At 43.6% G+C, this 19,043-nt stretch overlaps 1 protein-coding gene across 1 annotated transcript in view; it reads right to left on the bottom strand.

Annotated features, from left to right (window-relative positions):
* DNAH9 (dynein axonemal heavy chain 9) overlaps positions 1-19,043 on the bottom strand; it is a 194,174-nt gene that overhangs the window by 61,356 nt on the left and 113,775 nt on the right. The window contains exons 53-57 of the mRNA XM_032199711.1: positions 16,788-16,992; positions 8,889-9,053; positions 6,447-6,587; positions 2,413-2,583; positions 440-562 (exon numbers count right to left, since the gene is read on the bottom strand). Coding sequence (XP_032055602.1) covers positions 440-562; positions 2,413-2,583; positions 6,447-6,587; positions 8,889-9,053; positions 16,788-16,992 — 805 coding nt within the window. The remainder of the gene's footprint in view (positions 1-439; positions 563-2,412; positions 2,584-6,446; positions 6,588-8,888; positions 9,054-16,787; positions 16,993-19,043) is intronic.

Raw genomic sequence — 19,043 nt, 5'->3', positions numbered from 1 at the left:
AGGTCTATCACCTGGCACTGCTCTGTCCTAGGACATCTCTGCAGATGGTCATATATGCCTTTAAGTCTCACCTCCTCCAACATACAGTGAAGATGTCAATGTCCTTTACAATCTGTAACCACAACACCCAGAGGACATTCTCATTCCCATCTTACAGAGAGAAAAGGCTAAATCTCAATGGGAAAAATCACCTTCTCGGAGACACACATCAGGAGTAGAGTCACAAAGAGCCCACAAAATTGATCTTTTACCTTAAAGTATATTTTACCCAACTGTAGGTACCTACAGAACTCTCAATTTCTGTGGCATTTTTGTGCTGCTTCTTATACATGGTCAGAACTTTGCTCACCCAGTGCTATAAGGTCTGATCTGACGGCTGCTGAAAGGCCCTCAGAAGAGACACGGGATGCTGATTTCACACAGCTCAGATGAAAGGTACCTTGATTCCTCCCCAGGAGTAATTAGACAGGAACTCCACAGGGCTTGTGACCCTGGTCTGTGCTGGGTATCTTAGTAGGAAATCCAGTTCTAGTGCGTTGATTTCTTTACTCATCAGAAGTATCTGTAATTTCAAACAAACAAGATATTCTTGAGCAGTCAGGATACAAAGCAGTGACGTACTCTATCAGATTAGTTATTCAACTCAAGTAGCTGTCAAATGCTCAGCTAAAAAGTACACAGTGCCCAATATTAGAGGGGTGTGATGAAACAAACCCTACAGATGCTTTGGGTTTCCCCAAAAGAGAACCCAGAATAATCATAAAGACAGGCAACTTAAGAAGGTCAATATATAGGAAAACTACATGTATGTGGCAAAAGCTGTAGTTTAGGTTCACACTGCTGGCAGAGACACGGGTTGGAGGATGTGCTGCAGTCCCTGTACTTGATATCTGCAGCTAAATAACAGATAACTCCTGCAAGGAACCACAGCATGTATCCCTAGGGTAGCATCCCTTGCTACTAAGGTCTTGCCCATCTCTCACCATCTTGTTCAATTTTGAAAGTAACAGGAGACATACTCCAGTATGAGAGAGTGCTAACAGAAGCCTCACACTACGTGCACCAAGAAAATAAGCAGGTCCCTGAGATCTCAGACAACAGAGAGCTGAAGAGCATCTGGCCATTCAGCTACTCCCAGTGTTTTTAGCACCAATGGTGTCTCTGGGGAACACGTGGAGTAAGACTGCCAGAAAAATACTTGAGGTAATTCTGGAGAGCCCTGTGGGTTCATGATCCCAGCTGGAACTGCCATTCCAAGTGTACTGACAGACTGCCGAAATGCCAGAGACAAAGTCCAACAATCCTGAACAGTTTCTGGGAGGAGAAAGAGCAGTGCTGGAATGGTGAGTTTCTCATTTCACTGTCACAAATGCTAGGCTGTACCTCATTATTGCCTACAGGGCAATGGCTTCAGAAGCATGCCTGGCATCTCCTCCACCAATGATGGTAATGAGCTACTCAGTTCAATAGCCAGCTACTTTTTTATACTGGAGAATCCTGGGTCTCATTATCTAACTGTAACTGTGAATGTTGGTTTTCCTGATGTGCTGAAGTGATTCCTTAACTATTTTCAAAGCATGATGTAGTGATGTGTGCTACTTATATAATATATATAATACTTATTATATAAGTATTATATATATAATGCTTATTAATAAATTATTTAAATTTATTCAAATATATTTGAAAACGTAGGTGTCTTTTGGTTCAGAATTAAGCCTGACTGTAAAAAATAAGTTGACCCTTAACACGCAGACAATTAATTAAATATACCATTAGTTCCATTCATATATATATATTTACCTTTTCTTTTACACACAGTATTTTGCTATGTAGAATTAAAAAAAAGATCATGGCAATCACTGGCAGACCTGTGCAGTATTTGTGCAGCTCAAATTTGGTTCACGTCTGCATTCTACATGTCGAGGCATTTAAGTAGTCATTCACTGCACAAACTTAGTAACAACTTCATAACATAATGCCAAGAGCTGTTTACTGTCTGAATTTGATTTCAGCACAGAGGTATACAAATGTCTCCTTGCTCAAATTGTAGACTAAAAATTATAGTATTGCGCTAGACAAAAAAAAAAAAAATAGCAGCTATGTAACATGCATTTCTTTTGGCAAAAATAATCAGACTCAAAGACCAGCTTCCTTTTCTGTTCTTCAGGCTCTGCAAGCAGGTATGTCTCTCTCAAACAACCGTTTGTCAGTGTAATGCAAATCAAACACAGCATCTGTGACTGTTATCAGCAAGACAGGCAGAGAAGGAAATCAGTTCCACAACCCTTGTATTTGCTGCTTTGATGCTGGAGGCCATGGCTGTAACAGTGCAGGCCTTCTCCACATGCTGTTATCTTTGCCAGTAAAATAATTCATTGCATACAAATGGCATACAACAGTGGTGTTTACCTGGAATGTGACTTGAGCAGTGTAGGTCAATTTATCACACTCAAACAGCCCTCGGGTCGTGTACTGGAACACGGAGAAGGTAATGCTGTCAATGAGGTTCAGCACTCGCACTTTGAGGTTCTCATCTGGAGGTGCCCTCTCCATGGCTTTCTGGAACACAATCCTGAATGCCTAGGTGAGGAGACAGAAAGACCACAATGGCTTCCAGACGCTCTTTGTGTGGATTACCTGAAGTGCTGCAATAAGTGAAGCCAACTCAGACACTTGATCTCTGCAGCCCACCCACCCAGCAGTACAGTCCACAGCCTCAGGAGGCAGGTGAAACATCCACAGACCAGTCTCTGTGTCTGCTTGTAGGTGCTTTTTCGTGAGCATACAGACAGACATCGATGACAAACCCCATGACACTGTGATTGCTTGGGCTTAATAAAGTAGTGTGGAGACAGGCAGACTGAATTAAGACACAATGAGTATAGAAAACATTTCTCAGACCAAGTACATTCTCTCAGAGTGATTACACACCCCACTTTCTCTACAAACATTGAGCCAAAGATACTGGTGTTCCCAGAGGGAAGCATACCTCTCATTTCAGAAACATTGTTGGAACTTAGAAAAAGCAATTCCCATACATACAAAAATGTCCAAGGAGTATTTTACTGCCTGGATTCAACTAAGGACTGGGTAAAAAGGGCAGGCAGGGCTTCACCATATGGAAGTGGGATTAATCAACCAGCAAATTCCCCTTGGGAGTGGGTGCATGCATCAACAAGGATGCTATTATATAAGATACTAAGGATTCTTGCAAAAACATTCTGATCTAAATTTATTTTTTAAAAATAACACAATAAATAAATAATAATTAAAAAAAAAAAGACTTAAAAAAAAAGACTTAAAAACTTCCAGAACAGACTGAAGAAAATCCATTTGCAAATTATCAGGCGACACTAGAGAAAAAAAAAAAAAAAAAAAGAAAAAGAAAAAGCCTATATCCTGATTAGCAATGCAAAGACTTGATACACTGGGACAAAGTTAATAGGAAATAACCAGGCCAATACAAATTAATAACACCAACCAGGCGAGTCACGGCTATGTTGACAGCATTATGTTTAGGGCTCTACAAAGGAAGAATGATGCCTCAACAAATTAAAGTAACATTGATACCTACTGCATTATTAAGTAACTGCAGAATGGATTTTCCTACTTACATTTCTTTAAAGTGTTAAAACATGCTGTGGAGTCACATATAAATCTCATGTTTGCTAATTTATAATGGGCTTTTAGCTGTGTTGTAAGTATTTTTAAAATCATCTCTGTGTATCTTTACACAATGCTTTATGATCTGTCATCAAAATTTATTAGATAAAAACATTTCACCAAATAATTATCTATGTATTTATACACATTACTAATGTTAACTGGAAAACATAAAACAAACAAAATACAGATGAGGTAGATTAAAGGTGAAACTTCAGACACTCCTGTATCTGCCATGTATATGTAGAAAATTAATCTTTCAAAGGGCACCCTTGTATGAAAGATACATACATTTTCCTGGGAAATGTATTTCAGCGTATGAGTTGTAGATAATGAAAAGAAAAGCTTCTTTGTGGATGTGGCTCAAAATATTGTATTCTCTCAATTACTTTTTCCAGGTCACTTGGCAATGTAAGAAACCATTTAGAAGTAGTACTAGATTACAATGCCATCTCATTTAACCCTCCATTCCCCAAAATACCTTTCTCCTGTAACAAAAAATGTTTTCCATGCATTAAAACATTAAAAATGGAACTCTTCAATAAATACCCAGAAGCTCTGCTGGCCAGAACCATTTTTACTGCAGCAGGTCCTTAGAAGCTGTGCAGGGGCCAAGACAGCCCCACTGTCTTGGGCAGCACAAACAGGACACAGAAAGAGGGGTTCTGCCTAAGGAGCTTCCAGGATAAAGGAGATAGTTTGAGAGAAGCCTCCCTCCCCACCAGCCAAGGAGCAGAAAACAACTGATCAAGTGAAGCTCAGACATGAACCAAAGACAGGAGCTATGAATTCATCACTGGGCATATATTTCACTCTAAAGATCTTGCTCCTCCTTTGCAGCAAGTGGAGTCTCAGCCCACTCATACTTGCCATAAAGGGGAAAGCCAATATCTCAAAGCTAACCAAGAAACTTGGAAACACGACCATTCCCACAAAAGCTGCTGCCTTCCCGCTAGGCTTTGCTGCCACACAGCGAGTAGGAAGTTCAGCCCCATCACTAGGACCAGTGATAATTACATTGCCATCAACTTGTCATGTTGGAAATCTTCTCCAGGTGTTCGAGCAGAAACAGCTCCAGGCTAGAACGTTCTCCAAAGGAGAGACACCATTTCCAGCTCTGTACGTAATGTGTCCATACACTACAGAGTGATACTTTGCTGAGCAGAGGATATTCTAGGTTAATAGGACAGAAAAAGAGAAAGAAAAAAAAAAAAAAGGCCTTTGGAGCACAGCCCCTTTGGCTATGTCTGTTCTCCATATATTTTAGGAGCACAGACAGGGCAAGAAGTGGCCTCTCTCCCAACATCATCCCCATTGGGTGTCCATACTGACACCACAGGCATGCCTGCAGTTAAGCCTGCCAGCTGTTAAGATGCCCAAAAATCCCATCTGGATTTCTAGTCTAAGATCCTTGTAGGAAAGGTTGGAGTCCTCCTCTTCTGTCTGATGACTGGATGACATTGTGAGAAGAGCAAGAACACAGCCCATGTGAGGGCTCCTCCAAACTGTAGCTAAGCATGCGTGTGGGCTCGCACTGACAGGTGGTGAGCATTCAGGTCACGTACATATTATCTATACCAACCATACACAGATACTAGCCCCAAGTCTGGGGTCACACCATGCTGTTGACTATCTTAAAGGTTTTGGCAACTGTACCATAGGAAGCTTTTAGGCTCCTTAGCCCCAGCTGTTTGAGCTCTTCTTGTCTTGGACAGATGGAAGTGGGCATGATTTGCCTTTTGTACAAAAGGTGGCAATAAATCCCTGGTGTTGTGGTTGCAGCAGGACAGGACTGTGTTTAGAGAGAGAATTGATGATTTAATACTGTGTCATTTGGAAAGTCAGGACTGTTTCAAGATCAAGATCTTGAATAATTGCTAAGGGTTGCAGCAATTCTCATTAACTTATGAAATACCTGCACAGACATTATGACCCTCATGACATCACAGATACAGAATTAAATGCAAATATAAAGCAAAGATTAACTGAGGGAGAAAGTGACTCCAAACGCTGTGCAAAATCTCTGTTCATAAATATATAAAATACACAGGAAAAAAAAAAAAGTACTTTATTGGCTCTTTCCCAAGATGATCTTTTTCAAATCCATTGCTCATCTTGATCTGCCAGGACAAAAAGTCTGTGCATATGGAGGAGATAACAAATGGCTTGTAGAGTTCTACTTTGCAAAAAACTTGAATTTTTAGTAATAAAGGCTGTTAATGCACCTCTAAGTCAGACTGTGACTTTTCACTGTGACTATGACTTCAGTTCACTTGCTTACAAAGAAACCAAGGAAAAGAAAGAAAAGCTAATTAAGGCTGATCTAACCTGATCTCAATCTAACCACCTGAGGTGGAGATGACCAGCAAATGGAGAGTCAAATACAGATGCCAGCCCACACGCAATATGTAGCACAATCGTACCTTTTCCTTCAACACTCATGCTGCTCATCACTGGGTCTTGCAGGCTTACTGATAAAACACTATTTCTACCACCATGGGCAGAGATAAATGCGCTCTGCTCATCATTTGCAAGAATTATCAGACAAACTTTTCCCAGTAATTACTTAACACTCTTACAACATGTATTAATAATAATATAGGTAGACTTCTAAATATTTTTTTTTCATAAAACCAAAGGAGCAGAAGGAATTGGATTAGATTACCTTCTTATTCAAATTACCCTCATAGCTCAAATACCTTCAAGAGAAAACGTTTATGCTTGGTAAGAGAAGGAAGGAGCTCAGCTGCCTTCTGCTGCCATGGGAGCAGGGACAGTACCTTCAGAGAAAACTGGTACATGGGATGGATGGCATGGAGGTCATTCATGGTGAAGTACAACAGAGAGGCCCGTGCGGCTGCAGGCCTGTAGTGCTCCCTTGCCTCATTAATCTTGGCTTCCGTCACCTTTGACTCCTGGACCTGGAAGGAAAACACAGAGCAAAACTATGGTGAAAACATCCTTGCACATTGAGTGAACATGCAGATCAAGGGAAGGTTGTTATCTGCCACAAAGACACTAGGTCAAGAAGTGGGCAACTGGCATGTGGTCTCTGCTCTCCAGAGCATGGTGCATCAGGCTCGAGCCATTTGCTTCTAGCAACCACCTGGTATATTCTCCATTTATCTGCATTTATACTCACATTGTCCAGTCCTCTGCTTCCCCAAGCCCCCCCTCCAGAGTTCTCACTACAGTTCCTGTTCTTCACTAACTGGAATTATTTTCATCATCAATGAGATTCTCCTGCTAATTGTCCCCTCCTGTGCAAATCATTAATAACACAGGGCTGAACAGACAGTGCTTCTCTTGAGATGATTTCCCCCAAGGCTGAGAACTGCTACAATTTAATGGCTATTTGCTGCCTTTCTTCTCCAGCATCTAATGCACCCCTGCCTGGATGGTCAGGTGTCAGCACAGCTGCTGTGATGGATATGGTGAAAATCCTTTTGGCAGATACATCACTCTTCTAACATCTCAGTCCTGTTCATTCTTTTAATCCACTTCAGCATCATAAAGTGACATCCTTGATTCTCTTGGGGATTATTTTAGGCTCAGACTACATACAGTCATAAGTGTCTTTCAGCGCTGATCCAACTAGCTCAGCGAACCATTCAGTGGGGATGTGGCAGAAAGGGGCTCAAGCATATGTGGTACAAACCTGCAGAGCACAACACAGCCCCCAGAGAAATGCACACTGCTGGGACTCTCTCTGCCATGATCTGAGCACAACAAACCTTCCCAATGAAGCTCTGACTGAGCCTTAACCTGTTATGTGCAACCAACACATGTTGGGATCTATGGGATTAGTCTGTTTGCACATCCCTGAAAGCAATGATGGGCTGTAGAATCTCAAAAAAAAAAAAAAAAAAAAAAAAGCATCTGCAAAGTTTGCAGCAACAAACACCTGCATGGGCCATGAACAGACCTAATGCACCCATACATGTCAGATGAGCTTTCCTCATCCCCATGCCCTCTCTGGTAGCACTTACATCTCTTCATTGTCTACACAGGGAGGCCAGGGTCTATCCTCGACTTAGCCAACTTTCAGTTGTACTACCCACAAAATGCTTACTAAATCTAATAGCATAAAAGCCAAAGGTGGGGAAGACAGTTGCTCTTCATAAACATAGTGGGGAGAATTGGTATAGGAAAGAAAATACTGGCTGAACATTATTTTGTGTAGACAAACCAAGAACAGAGTAGGGGTTGACTTGAGAAGCAGAGTTCTAACATTGTCCTGAGATTGCTTTCCATGTGGGTACCAAAATCATAAAAAACAAATCCAAAGTCCAACATCCATCCCCATCGCCACAGTGTTGGCAGTGACCAACATTTCAGCCTCATCTTGTTCAGAAGCTGAACCATCTCAAGAACACTTTCTTCAATAAGGAGATGCCAACCTTGCCATACCAAAACATCCCTTCAACATGCCCTTTGAGCATACCATCCTTAGGAAGCTGGATGCATATGATGTTCCATAAAGAGCTAGCAGAAATCATTCAATTTTTTCATGTGGAGGCAGTTCCAGCCTGACCTGAGCACATGGGTAACCTATCCAGGCAGCAAGGACCCATGGGCTGGAGGACAAGTGCAGGCTGTGAAGATGAAAGGACTGGGGAGGGCAGCAGCTGAGGATGGTCTGACAGAAGTCCTATTGCAATCCTGTCATGACAACATTTCTCAAATTCCCTTAGCATCAGGGCAAAACCACCATTTAACTATCCCCATGTGGCCAGCAAGGTGACCCAGGTAAATGACAACACTGACAGTGCACAGCCATTGCAACAGCTGATTTACACCCTAAGGAACGGATGGGTATGAAATACTCAAGTTCTTACAGATTTACTTGAGATCACAAGCTCTACAGACTCTAGTCCCCTGTCAGTACTAAAATGCAACCTAACTGAAGAAGTATGATGTATTCAGAATTATGCTGGAGCAGTTTAAAGCTGCCTTGCTACAGTGTGTAAATTTTATCATTTTTACATCAGGTATTGCCATTTTCTCTTGGTCTTAAATAGTCCATTTAACATACAAAAGCTCCAAAGAATTAAATAGCTTAAAGCTGGCCAGAATGGAGAGCACTTCAATTTATACCACTTTCTATTTACTACTCAGCAGAAGTCATACAGACCAGCATAGCAAAGAGGCTATGTTTCACCCACAAATCCTTAACGATAACATCATACACATTTTTCTCTGGGCTATCACTGTCTTTTTACCTTTTCTTCAATTTCTGCTGCTGTCTGTTTAGTGATCTCCAAGTTTTCCACCAGTGCTGTGTCTCCCAGGAAGTTCCCAGATGCCGATGACAGTCGAGAGAGCAGGTTGTCCTCTAATGTTTTCAAGGTGATTTTGAATCCATTCTGTTGCTTCGTGAGATCTGACTGCAAATAACCAGTGCAGAAAGTTTTAGCCACAAAACATGCAGTAAAGCAAGGATTAACCACCTTCACAGGGATAGGCTTCTAAGTAATCATTGCCACAGTCCAATATTGATTATTCCTGCTCTCTATGATTCTTGGGTATGGGGAGAGCTCTGAGGATCACTCCACACCTAATGTATCATTGATTCAGAGAAATCCTGAACAGCACAGAAAGCATCAGGAGAACTGAGCCCTTCCACTGGAAAAGTATTAAAGTGCTGGAAATGAAACAAGAGGAAAAGACATGCAGCCAATTCAGACATTCTCAAACACACATCCTGCATCTCTTTCTTAAAAGGACTTATTTATTAGGCATAATTCAGCCTGGATAGTCCCTATGGAGCAAGTCCACATACTAACATAGCTGCTACTCACCCCCCTGTGAAGCTCTGCATACCCCACTTCAAGTCAACACCAGTCCCAACGGCAGTGAGAACTGAAGGGCTGAAAGCAGATGGTGAAACAATAGCAGGCTCACTAGGGCACAGAGATGAGCACAGAATCACAGAATCACAGAATTTTCTAGGTTGGAAGAGACCTCAAGGTCATCGAGTCCAACCTCTGACCTAACGCTAACAGTCCCCACTAAACCATTTCCCTAAGCTCTACATCTAAACGTCTTTTGAAGACTTCCAGGGACAGTGACTCCACCACTTCCCTGGGCAGCCTGTTCCAGTGCCTCACAACCCTTTCAGTGAAGAAGTTCTTCCTAACATCTAACCTAAAACTCCCCTGGCTCAACTTAAGCCCATTCCCCCTCATCCTGTCACCAGGCACGTGGGAGAACAGGCCAACCCCCACCTCACCACAGCCTCCTTTAAGGTATCTGTAGAGAGCGATAAGGTCGCCCCTGAGCCTCCTCTTCTCCAGGCTGAACAAGCCCAGCTCCCTCAGCCGCTCCTCGTAGGACTTGTTCTCCAGGCCCCTCACCAGCTTCGTCGCCCTTCTCTGCACCTGCTCAAGCACCTCGATGTCCTTCTTGTAGCGAGGGGCCCAAAACTGAGCACAACTCATCTCAGGGTCGGAACTGAGAGCAAAGTCACAGTCTTGCTCATTGCTGCTCCCAGTTGGACCCTGGCCTCAAGACCTCACAGCCCATCAGCTAGATGTGCTAAAAGTTGTACATGCTGGGGGAGGCCCCACAAAAAAGGGTTTGCAAAGTTAATGCGAAGATAGCCAAGCAGAAACAGACAATCAGCAATCATCTTGCCTCAAGGGCAGACCTTTTGAATTCTACCAAAAATTGCTCCTATTTCTGTGAAGTAATTCTCCCTTGGCTCTCCCCAGCTACTTGTTCCATTTCCTTCTTCTGTAGAAACACCAGTGATTAACACTGTTCATAGTGGAAATAAAAACTCATCTGGCTTCTTTTTGAAATGGTCCTCCAGAACAGAGTCTCTTCTATGAAATGTGACTGCACTATTCTACATGTTTGCTGAACTTCAAGTGCATTATATTATTTCACTATGGGGTCCTATTGCAAATGCCTGTTTTTAATGGCATGACAGAAAACATCCCATAGCAAAGTCATGCATCTAGTTTGGATGCTGAAGTTATAAGCCTGGTGACTATCCCCTACAAAAATAAAGTCAACCACTAACACACTGTTATATAATACTCTGTCAAAGAGTAGTGTTTTAAGTCCAGACACTGTGTTTAAGTGACACAATGAAGTGATTCAAACAACTTGCAAAATAATGTTTTAAAGGCCTTCAGAAATTAGCCAGCTCCATGAAGTAGCAGAGGTGGTGCATGTGCAGCGCATATGGAATGGGTCACATCAACTGTCCCATGGTAGATTCAGTGGCATGAACCAAGAGATTTAATCCTCCAAAGACTCTTTCTGGAAAACCTACCCAACCTTCCAACCACCCACAGGGGCTGAAAGATTGCCAGAAATGGTAAATGTATCCCCATGCCTCTTCCAGTCCCACAAAAGGGAGGCACTAGTATTTGCTCTGTTGTCAGAGGTTTTCAAAGAGATTAACCAACTCTTTCATTAATAAGTAATCTTTCAATATTTGGGCTGAAATTTCATATACTTGCTGCACACACTCATTCTATGTTAATGTCAAGCCAAGTATTCAGCAGACTGTGCACTGAAGCATGCCGTTTATTGGTATTTCAGCTATAAATGGCTATTCTTAAAGGCCTGTTCCTTAGGCATTACACACAGGAGTTTGAACATGGTGGTAAATATTTCACAAGTCTTGAAACAGAAAACTAACATGGCTAATTTTGTACGTTCCTGTCACTCAAGCATAGCATGCCTTGAAAAATGACATTTTGCAAGCTATTATTCCAGACCACAGACTGTAAGCCCTGCAGTTCTTAATGAGGACGTGTGTGACTTTTGCTCCAATAGCTTGTAATCACCATGCAATTTCTGAAAAGCACCCTTAGAAGGGCACACAATGCTGTATTTCCCACAACAGCCTGCATCTGTTGCAGCTTTATACTGCTATTGTTTTCAGAAGTAGCAAGGTCATCATTTCTTATTTCTGCAGTGGAGCTCATTATCTGTTATTTCACAGTTGATACATAACAGTGCTAATTCAGGGAAACAGGTTATTCTAAAACCCTTTAAAATCTTGCTTCATGAAAAAAAAAAAAAGGCCTACGGGCAGTTTGGCAGGACTCATTACCAGCACCATCCCAGGTCAGATAGTAGACTGCAGTGAGCCACAGCAGCCACCTGTCCTATCTGCTGGGTTTACTCTATTATCTTAACATCACAAACCAGAGAAAAAACAAACCATTCAACCAAAACAAAGCAAACAAAACCCTTGTATTTTCAATCCACTTGTAAAGAGCTCTTTTTCTTCCTGAATTTCCCAGCAAGCCATGTGACCAGGATGGTGGACTGCTGCAGTACACCTGCAGACCTGACAGGGAAGGTCTCAGGACCTGTAGTTGCTTGCCTTGGCCTGAATTGGTTTCAGTTCCTTTGAGCTGTGGTTGTCTCAAAGCCAGCTCCCTACTCCCTTAACCTGTTTTAGCCTGGCTTTAATTCAGAGTCACAGTATGGAGTTATTCTGCACAGCCTGAACTGCCTCTAGAACAAAAACGTGGCAGAGTACAAATGTGCCATGGTATCTGAGGTTTCAGACTCTGCATACCCATTGTAGCAGGTGTGCAATGCTGTGAATGAGATAAAGCCAGTTCAAAGGTAAGAAGGAACAAAAAGACTGAATAATGAAGAAAGAGATTCCATAAGCAGACTCTGTTGAGAAAACACGCATAAAGTGTCGGTGTTACTGTAATTGGACTAATAATCTTGGACATGCTTTTGAGGGATCAGGCATGCTGACACCGGATGGGGCACAGCTGTCCAGGAGGGCGAAGAGAGTTCTGGGCAGTAAGCTGGCTGGGCTTATCAGGAGGGCTTTAAACTAGATGTGGTGAGGGAAGGGGATGCAGCTCTGAGTGAAGAAAGCATACCTGAGAACACTATCACTCTAAGTAACGGCAGGGAAATACTTGTGAACTGTCCCACTGCAATCAGGCAGGGTTCTAGAAACGCAATACGACTGATTGCCCAGCTGAAATGCCTCTACACCAATGCACGCATCATAGGAAACAAGCAAGAGGAACTGGAAACCATGGTGCAATTAGACAAATATGACCTGATTACTATCACCTGATTACTATCACTATCAACATGGTGGGATGGATCACATAATTGGAACATTTGAATAGAGGGCTACAAGCTCTTAAGAAGGGATAGACAGGGAAGGAAGTGAGGGGGGTGTTGGCCTCTACGCCAGGGAAGGAATTGATTGGGAAGAGTTGCCTTTGAGAAACAGCCACAGGCAGGTTGAGAGCTTATGGGTGAGAGTTAAGGACCACACCAATAAAGGACAGCTTGCGTTCAGGGTCTACCACAGACCGCCTGATCAAGAGAAGCCTGTGGACAAGGCATTCTTGCTTCAACTACAAGAAGCATCACACTCACACGCTCTCATCCTGATGGGGGACTTCAACCACTTGGATGTCTGCTGGGAAAACTACACAGCAGGCTGTGAGCAATCCAGAAGATTCCTGGAGTGTGTTGAGGATAACTTCCAGGTCCAGGTACTAGACAAACCAACCAGAGGAGAAGTGTTACTTTACCTGGTGCTCACCAACATGGAAGAGCTCATTAAAGAGGTCAAGACTGGAGGCAGTCTGAGCCGCAGTGACCATGGTTGAGTTTGCGATCTTGAGGAATACAGACCTGGCAAAGAGCAAAGTCAGGGCCCTGAACTTCCAAAGAGCAAACTTCAAGCTGTTTAAAGACCTAGTAGCTGAGATCCCCTGGAACACTGTCCTTAGGGACAAAGGAGCTGAGCAGAGCTGGAGACTCTTTAAGGATGTTTTCCTTAGAGCACAAGAATTCTCCATCCCCCTGCATAAAAAAGAGGGCAGGGAGGGCAGACAACTGGGACGGCTGAGCAAGGACCTGCTGGTCAAACTGAGGCGCAAGAAGAAAATGCACAGGCAGTGGAAGCAGGGACATGTGGCCTGGGAAGAGTACAGGGATGCGGTCCAGATATGCAAGGATGGGATCAGGAAAGCCAAGGCACAGATGGAACAGAGCTTGGCAAGGGATGCAAAGAATAACAGCAAGGGATTCTGTAGGTACATTGCTCAGAAAAGAAAGGCCAAGGAGAGTGTACCCCCTCTGATGGATGCGAAGAGTGAACTGGTAGTGACAGACTTGGAGAAGGCTGAAGTACTCAACAACTTCTTTGCCTCAGTCTTCACTGCCAGTCAGGCTTCCCATGTCATTCATTTTCCTGAACCCATAGATGGAGGCTGGGGGAGAAAAGTCCTGCCCACTGTAAGTGAAGAGCAGGTTGGAGACCACCTATTTGAAAAGTCCTACAATGAAAAGTTTCTACAATGGAGTGACTGCATCAGTTGACAAAGGACGACCGGTCTACCTGCACTTCTGCAAGGCCTTTCACATGGTCCCTCATGACATCCTGGTCTCCAAAATGGAGAGAAATGGATTTTATGGGTGGACCATTCAGTGGATAAGGAGTTGGCTTGAAGGTCACACCCAGACAGTGGTGGTCAATGGCTCTATGTCCAGGTGGAGGCCAGTGACGAGTGGTGTCCCTCAGGGGTCTGTCCTGGGACTGGTACTGTTTAATATCTTCATCAGTGACACAGACAGTGGGATCGAGTGCACTCTCAGCAAGTTTGCAGATGACACCAAGCTGAGTGGTGCAGTTGATACAACAGAAGGAAGGAATGCCATCCAAAGGGACATGGACAGGCCAGAGAAGTGGGCCCACATGAAACTAATGAGGTTCAACAAGTCCAGTGCAATGTGTTGCACGTGAGTCAGAGCAATCCCAGATGTGAGCACAGACTAGAAGAAGAATTCACTGAGACCAGCCCTGCAGAGAAGGACTTAGGGGTTCTGGTGGATGAAAGGCTTGACATGATCCAGCATTAGCAGTATGCACCCGCAGCCCAGAAGGCCAACTGCATCCCAGGCTGCATCAACAGAGGGGTGAGCAGCAGGGGAGGGAGGTGATTGTCCCCCTCTGCTCTGCCCTGGTGAGGCCCCACCTGGAGTAGTGTGTCCAGGTCTCGGGCCCCCAGCACAAGAAGGATGTGGGGCTGTTAGAATGGGTCCAGAGAAGGGCCACAAAGATGATCAAGGGGTTGGAGCACTTCTATGAAGAAAGGCTGAGAGAGCTGGGGCTGTTCAGCCTGCAGAAGAGAAGGCTCTGGGGTGACCTCATCACAACTTTCCAGTACTTGAAGGGGGCTTATAAAAAAGCTGGAGAGTGACTCTTTGCTCAACCAGATATTGACAGGATGAGGGGGAATGGTTTTAAACTAAAAGAAGGGAGATCTAGATTAGAGCCCATGGTAGGGGGGTTGGAACTAGGTGATCTTTAATGTCCTTTCCAACCCAAGCCATTCTATGATTCTATGATGATTCTATTAAGTTGATCATTTTATTAACAATAAATTCTGGTCTCCATGTGTAAGGTTGCTTCATAAGGAGATTTTGAGAACAGCATCTACTGCACAGGTCTGTAGGAGCCACCTCCATCTGCCCATGCGTCAGAGCCTTCCCCAGCTGCCAAATCCATCCCTGTTGTCCCAGGGAATAAAGAACTGCTAAGAGCACACCTTGAGAAGTGGCCTCTACTTTGGGGAATCGGGCAATACAAACATGTTTTCAAGGATCTCCCCACAGCTATCAGACAGCAGCCCCAGTGGTTTTGTCCATGTTAGTAAATGAAATAGAGGCAGAAGAAGAGAATCAGAGGGGGTAAAAAAAAAAAAAAAAAAAGTCTTAAATATTCCTACAGAAAAGGAAAATTGCATCCCACACTAATCTACATCTATTTAGTGTTAATGAAGCCCCAAATCCCCTGGAGCTGGAGGCATGGCTGACACCCAGGGATAGGTTTCCATGCTCTTGTGTCCAACCTTCCTCTTCCACGGCGCACACATCCTGAAGAAGCATGGACTCCAAAAGATACGATGCTCATTTCACATCATTTTCACTGCTCCCTAATACACAGTTCTTTTATAGCAAGGGAGGAAGTGCTGCAGATAACAAATTTCCAGAGCCTAATAGTGGATTTGATGACTGCACATGATATTGAATTTGTCTTTCTTATTGTGACAACAGCCATTAACAGCAGCACTGCTGAGGCTAAGAGGAATGGTCCTAAATGTACCAGCAGTTAACGACACTGCTGTGCTACCCATGGTCAGCCCACACAGCCCCCTTCTGTGCAAATCAGCAAAAGCAAGTGCCCGCACACAGCCTGTGCATGACAGCGATGAGCGAGTGCCAGGGTGCCTGATGGAGATGCTCTGGGTCCCTCATGGTCCCAGCAAGATAACCACGGATTACACATTAAATCAGTTCATTACGTACTTTTTATGCCATCTTTTGGCTCGTTAGCACATGAGTCTGTTTCAAACGAAATGCATCATTAAGACTGCACAGCTAACGTGTTTTAGAATCTCATTAAATGAAAAGATTATTACAAAACTGGCCTGGCCTGACTGAATGTGTGCAGTAAATTTATTCTCACCCTCGGTAAATATTTAGTATTATACATATCCATTATATTGCTAAATGTGCTGTTAGCAAAAAAGCTTTTATTCAAAAAGTTATATTGAAACTGAAGACATACTTATTAAAACAAAAACAAAGAAGGGAGAGAAAGAGGAAGAAGGAAAGGGAGAGGGAGAGAGGGGGAGGGAGAGAATATTTTGGCCAATTACAAGACAGTGGGAAGAAGAACCAGAACAGAAAAAAAATAGTTACCAGCCTCACAATATTTACAGTGGGAGTCTGGTGCCATAAAAGGATAAAATTAAGTGAGATTAATTCCACAGATACTATTTTGGAGGTAAAGTCTAGAGAAAAATGACATAATGAGAATCTCAGTTACCAATTACAAGAGGAATAGGATGAGATATTGTTACCCAAATTTTTTGAGGGAAAAAAAAAAAAAAAAAAGACTTGAAATTCCAGTTTAAGTATTCCCAAAATGCCAAGAAAACAAGAAGTTGAAGAAAAAATCCTCATCTGAGGGAAATCTCTTGATTTTACAGAGAGCTCTGTGATCTCTACACCTTTGCACATGAAATGCTATTTGTTTTAAAATAGCTGAATTTAATAAAAAATAAAAAATTACTGCCTCCTAGTGCAAGCTCCCAGCTACTGACCTTGAGCTCCTCCAAGTCTGGCCTCTCCATGCTGACCACTGCTGCAAGCAGCTGGTCCTCCAAGCCATCCCGTGTGACGGTGAAGTTGATGAGGGTGCACTGTGCCTGCAGCTCAGGTTGGAAATGTGGGTTTGCTAGCTTTGTGTGGAGGATGAGACGGAAAGTAGGGTTGTATTCACATTCTTTGTCCCCGATCTTAATGTACCTGAAATTACAGCAGGAGAATGAGCTCACATCTCTTCCAGGATGTTTCACCCAAATACAAATGGTGGTATCAGCCAATGGAATCTACCAGCAATGGGACTTTGCACACAGCAATCACTTTTAAAGCAGAAAGTATTTGAAATTGGACCCACTTGAAACACTCCTGATTTGGGATAAAAACCCCACAGTCCTGCCCCTGAATTTTGGCCTCTCTTTGAGAAGACTCACAGTTTCCAGCATTGGGGTGGTCAATATGTGCCAGAAACCTTCCTTGCTTTGTATGGAGACCGTATTCTGCCTAAGGCTGGCATTACATGGAAGAAAAGCCTCCCAGCATTGAGATTCTAACTGGCGTCAGATAAAATTGTCTTGTATGTGGGCTTGAGCCAAGCTGGCTGATCACACTGAGCTTGAGCAGTGAAGCTGGGTTCAGAGAGCAGCTTGGTGCCATTCCTGGGAGGTAACATCGCTTGGGAAAACTCAGCTTTCTCTTGTTCCACCCAGTCTAAAACTCAGAGAGCAGGGAGGCTGAACCCCAGGAACTGAGGTGTTCTGAACCCAGGTTTGACAACACACATGGGAAACAGAGGAAAAGGGAAACTGGACATGTATGAGGGCAACAGTGATGCTTTCAGGGATGCAGCTGGGCTGTAATGGAAACAGTGGTGTCACCACAGGAATTTGAATACACTTTCCTGTCAAACATCAGCTGACTACGTCTCTTCTTGAGCACCTCTATTGCTTTTACAGCTGGGAAAATGAGGCAGAGAGAGATCACACAGCACAAGCAGTTCGTGGCAGTGTCCAGGAGTGCCCTGATTCTAAGAAGCCTTCCTGTGCCAGGACTACCAAAGGCCATCCGTGTGTTCTACCAAAAAGCACTGGGACTTGAACTGGTCCTGGAAAACTTTAAACTCACAGTTAAGTATGGAAACAATCCTCAAGGAACTTAAGGAATGGAAGATCCAGCACTTAGCCAGGATTTTGTTTTTTACTTCTGAAAGCTAGAAGCAGGACTGCAGTTGGGTTGCTGCAGGAGGCACGGACTTGGAGAAGCCCAAGCAACATGCATCCTTCTAAAGGCAGGTGACTTTGCTCTGCAAAAACTGGAGAAACAGCATCAAAAGAGTCCCTGATCCAACTTTAGCTCTGAGCACAAGGTTTTATTGGTTGCCTTTGAGCACATTCTAAAAATGTGCTCATTTTGCACAAAAATGTTAATCCCTTGCTGCCCCTCTCTCTGAACTCCTCCAGGCTGGAGGATGACCAGTGACTGCCCTGAAGAACTTGCCCTCATTAAGGAACACTTATATATTCCTAATGCTTACATCTGTAGCTGTAATCCTAAATGATTTAGTGTTTGCTAAAATCCAAGGTTACTTTTTCTTCACTACAGCAATAGCTATTTTAGTAATAGTTCAGGACCAGGATAGCCAATTACAGACACCAAAGTCGTTATACAAAAGGTCTCACTTTTACATGAGGTTTCAATGGCACTGTCCAGCTAAAGGAAAAAGCCAGGTTTATTTCAAAGCCATGCTTTGACTGAATTGCCTGTGAATGCCCGATTTAAAATGCTCTCACTTCTGAAGGGAGGATGTTAGTGCTGCCATAGATGAGCACACAATTTGAGGTCAGAAAAGGAGAGCACAACAGCACAAAGATCCCAAACACCATGATGGAAGCACACGTGCCATTAAGCCTTCCAGAAGCTCACCTTCCCTTCTTGATCATTTCTCTCCCCAGTAATGGCCCCAAAACTGGATCCACAGATTCCTCCAGGTTTTCAATCAAAACCTGTTCTCCCGCAGCCAGGGCTCGTTCCATCGTGTCCAGATACCTGTGGGAGACAGTGCTGACATCCGTCATGGTGAGGCTGGATGCGATGCTTCGCAACAATGAGGCCATGAAGGGGACAGAGGGGGGCTCTGCACTGCGAAAGCAGCTATGTGCACATGCCAGAACTTGCTAGAGAGGAAGAGGGGCAGGATGGTGTCAATACGCGGTATGGAAAGGGGCAGAGTCTTGGCCGAGAGAATGGGATTTCAGGTC

This window comes from Aythya fuligula, chromosome 18 (genome assembly GCF_009819795.1).
Source record: "Aythya fuligula isolate bAytFul2 chromosome 18, bAytFul2.pri, whole genome shotgun sequence".
Lineage (NCBI taxonomy): Eukaryota > Metazoa > Chordata > Aves > Anseriformes > Anatidae > Aythya > Aythya fuligula.
The sequence above is the reverse complement of the archived record's forward strand: the minus strand, read 5'-3'. Positions and strand labels throughout refer to the sequence as shown.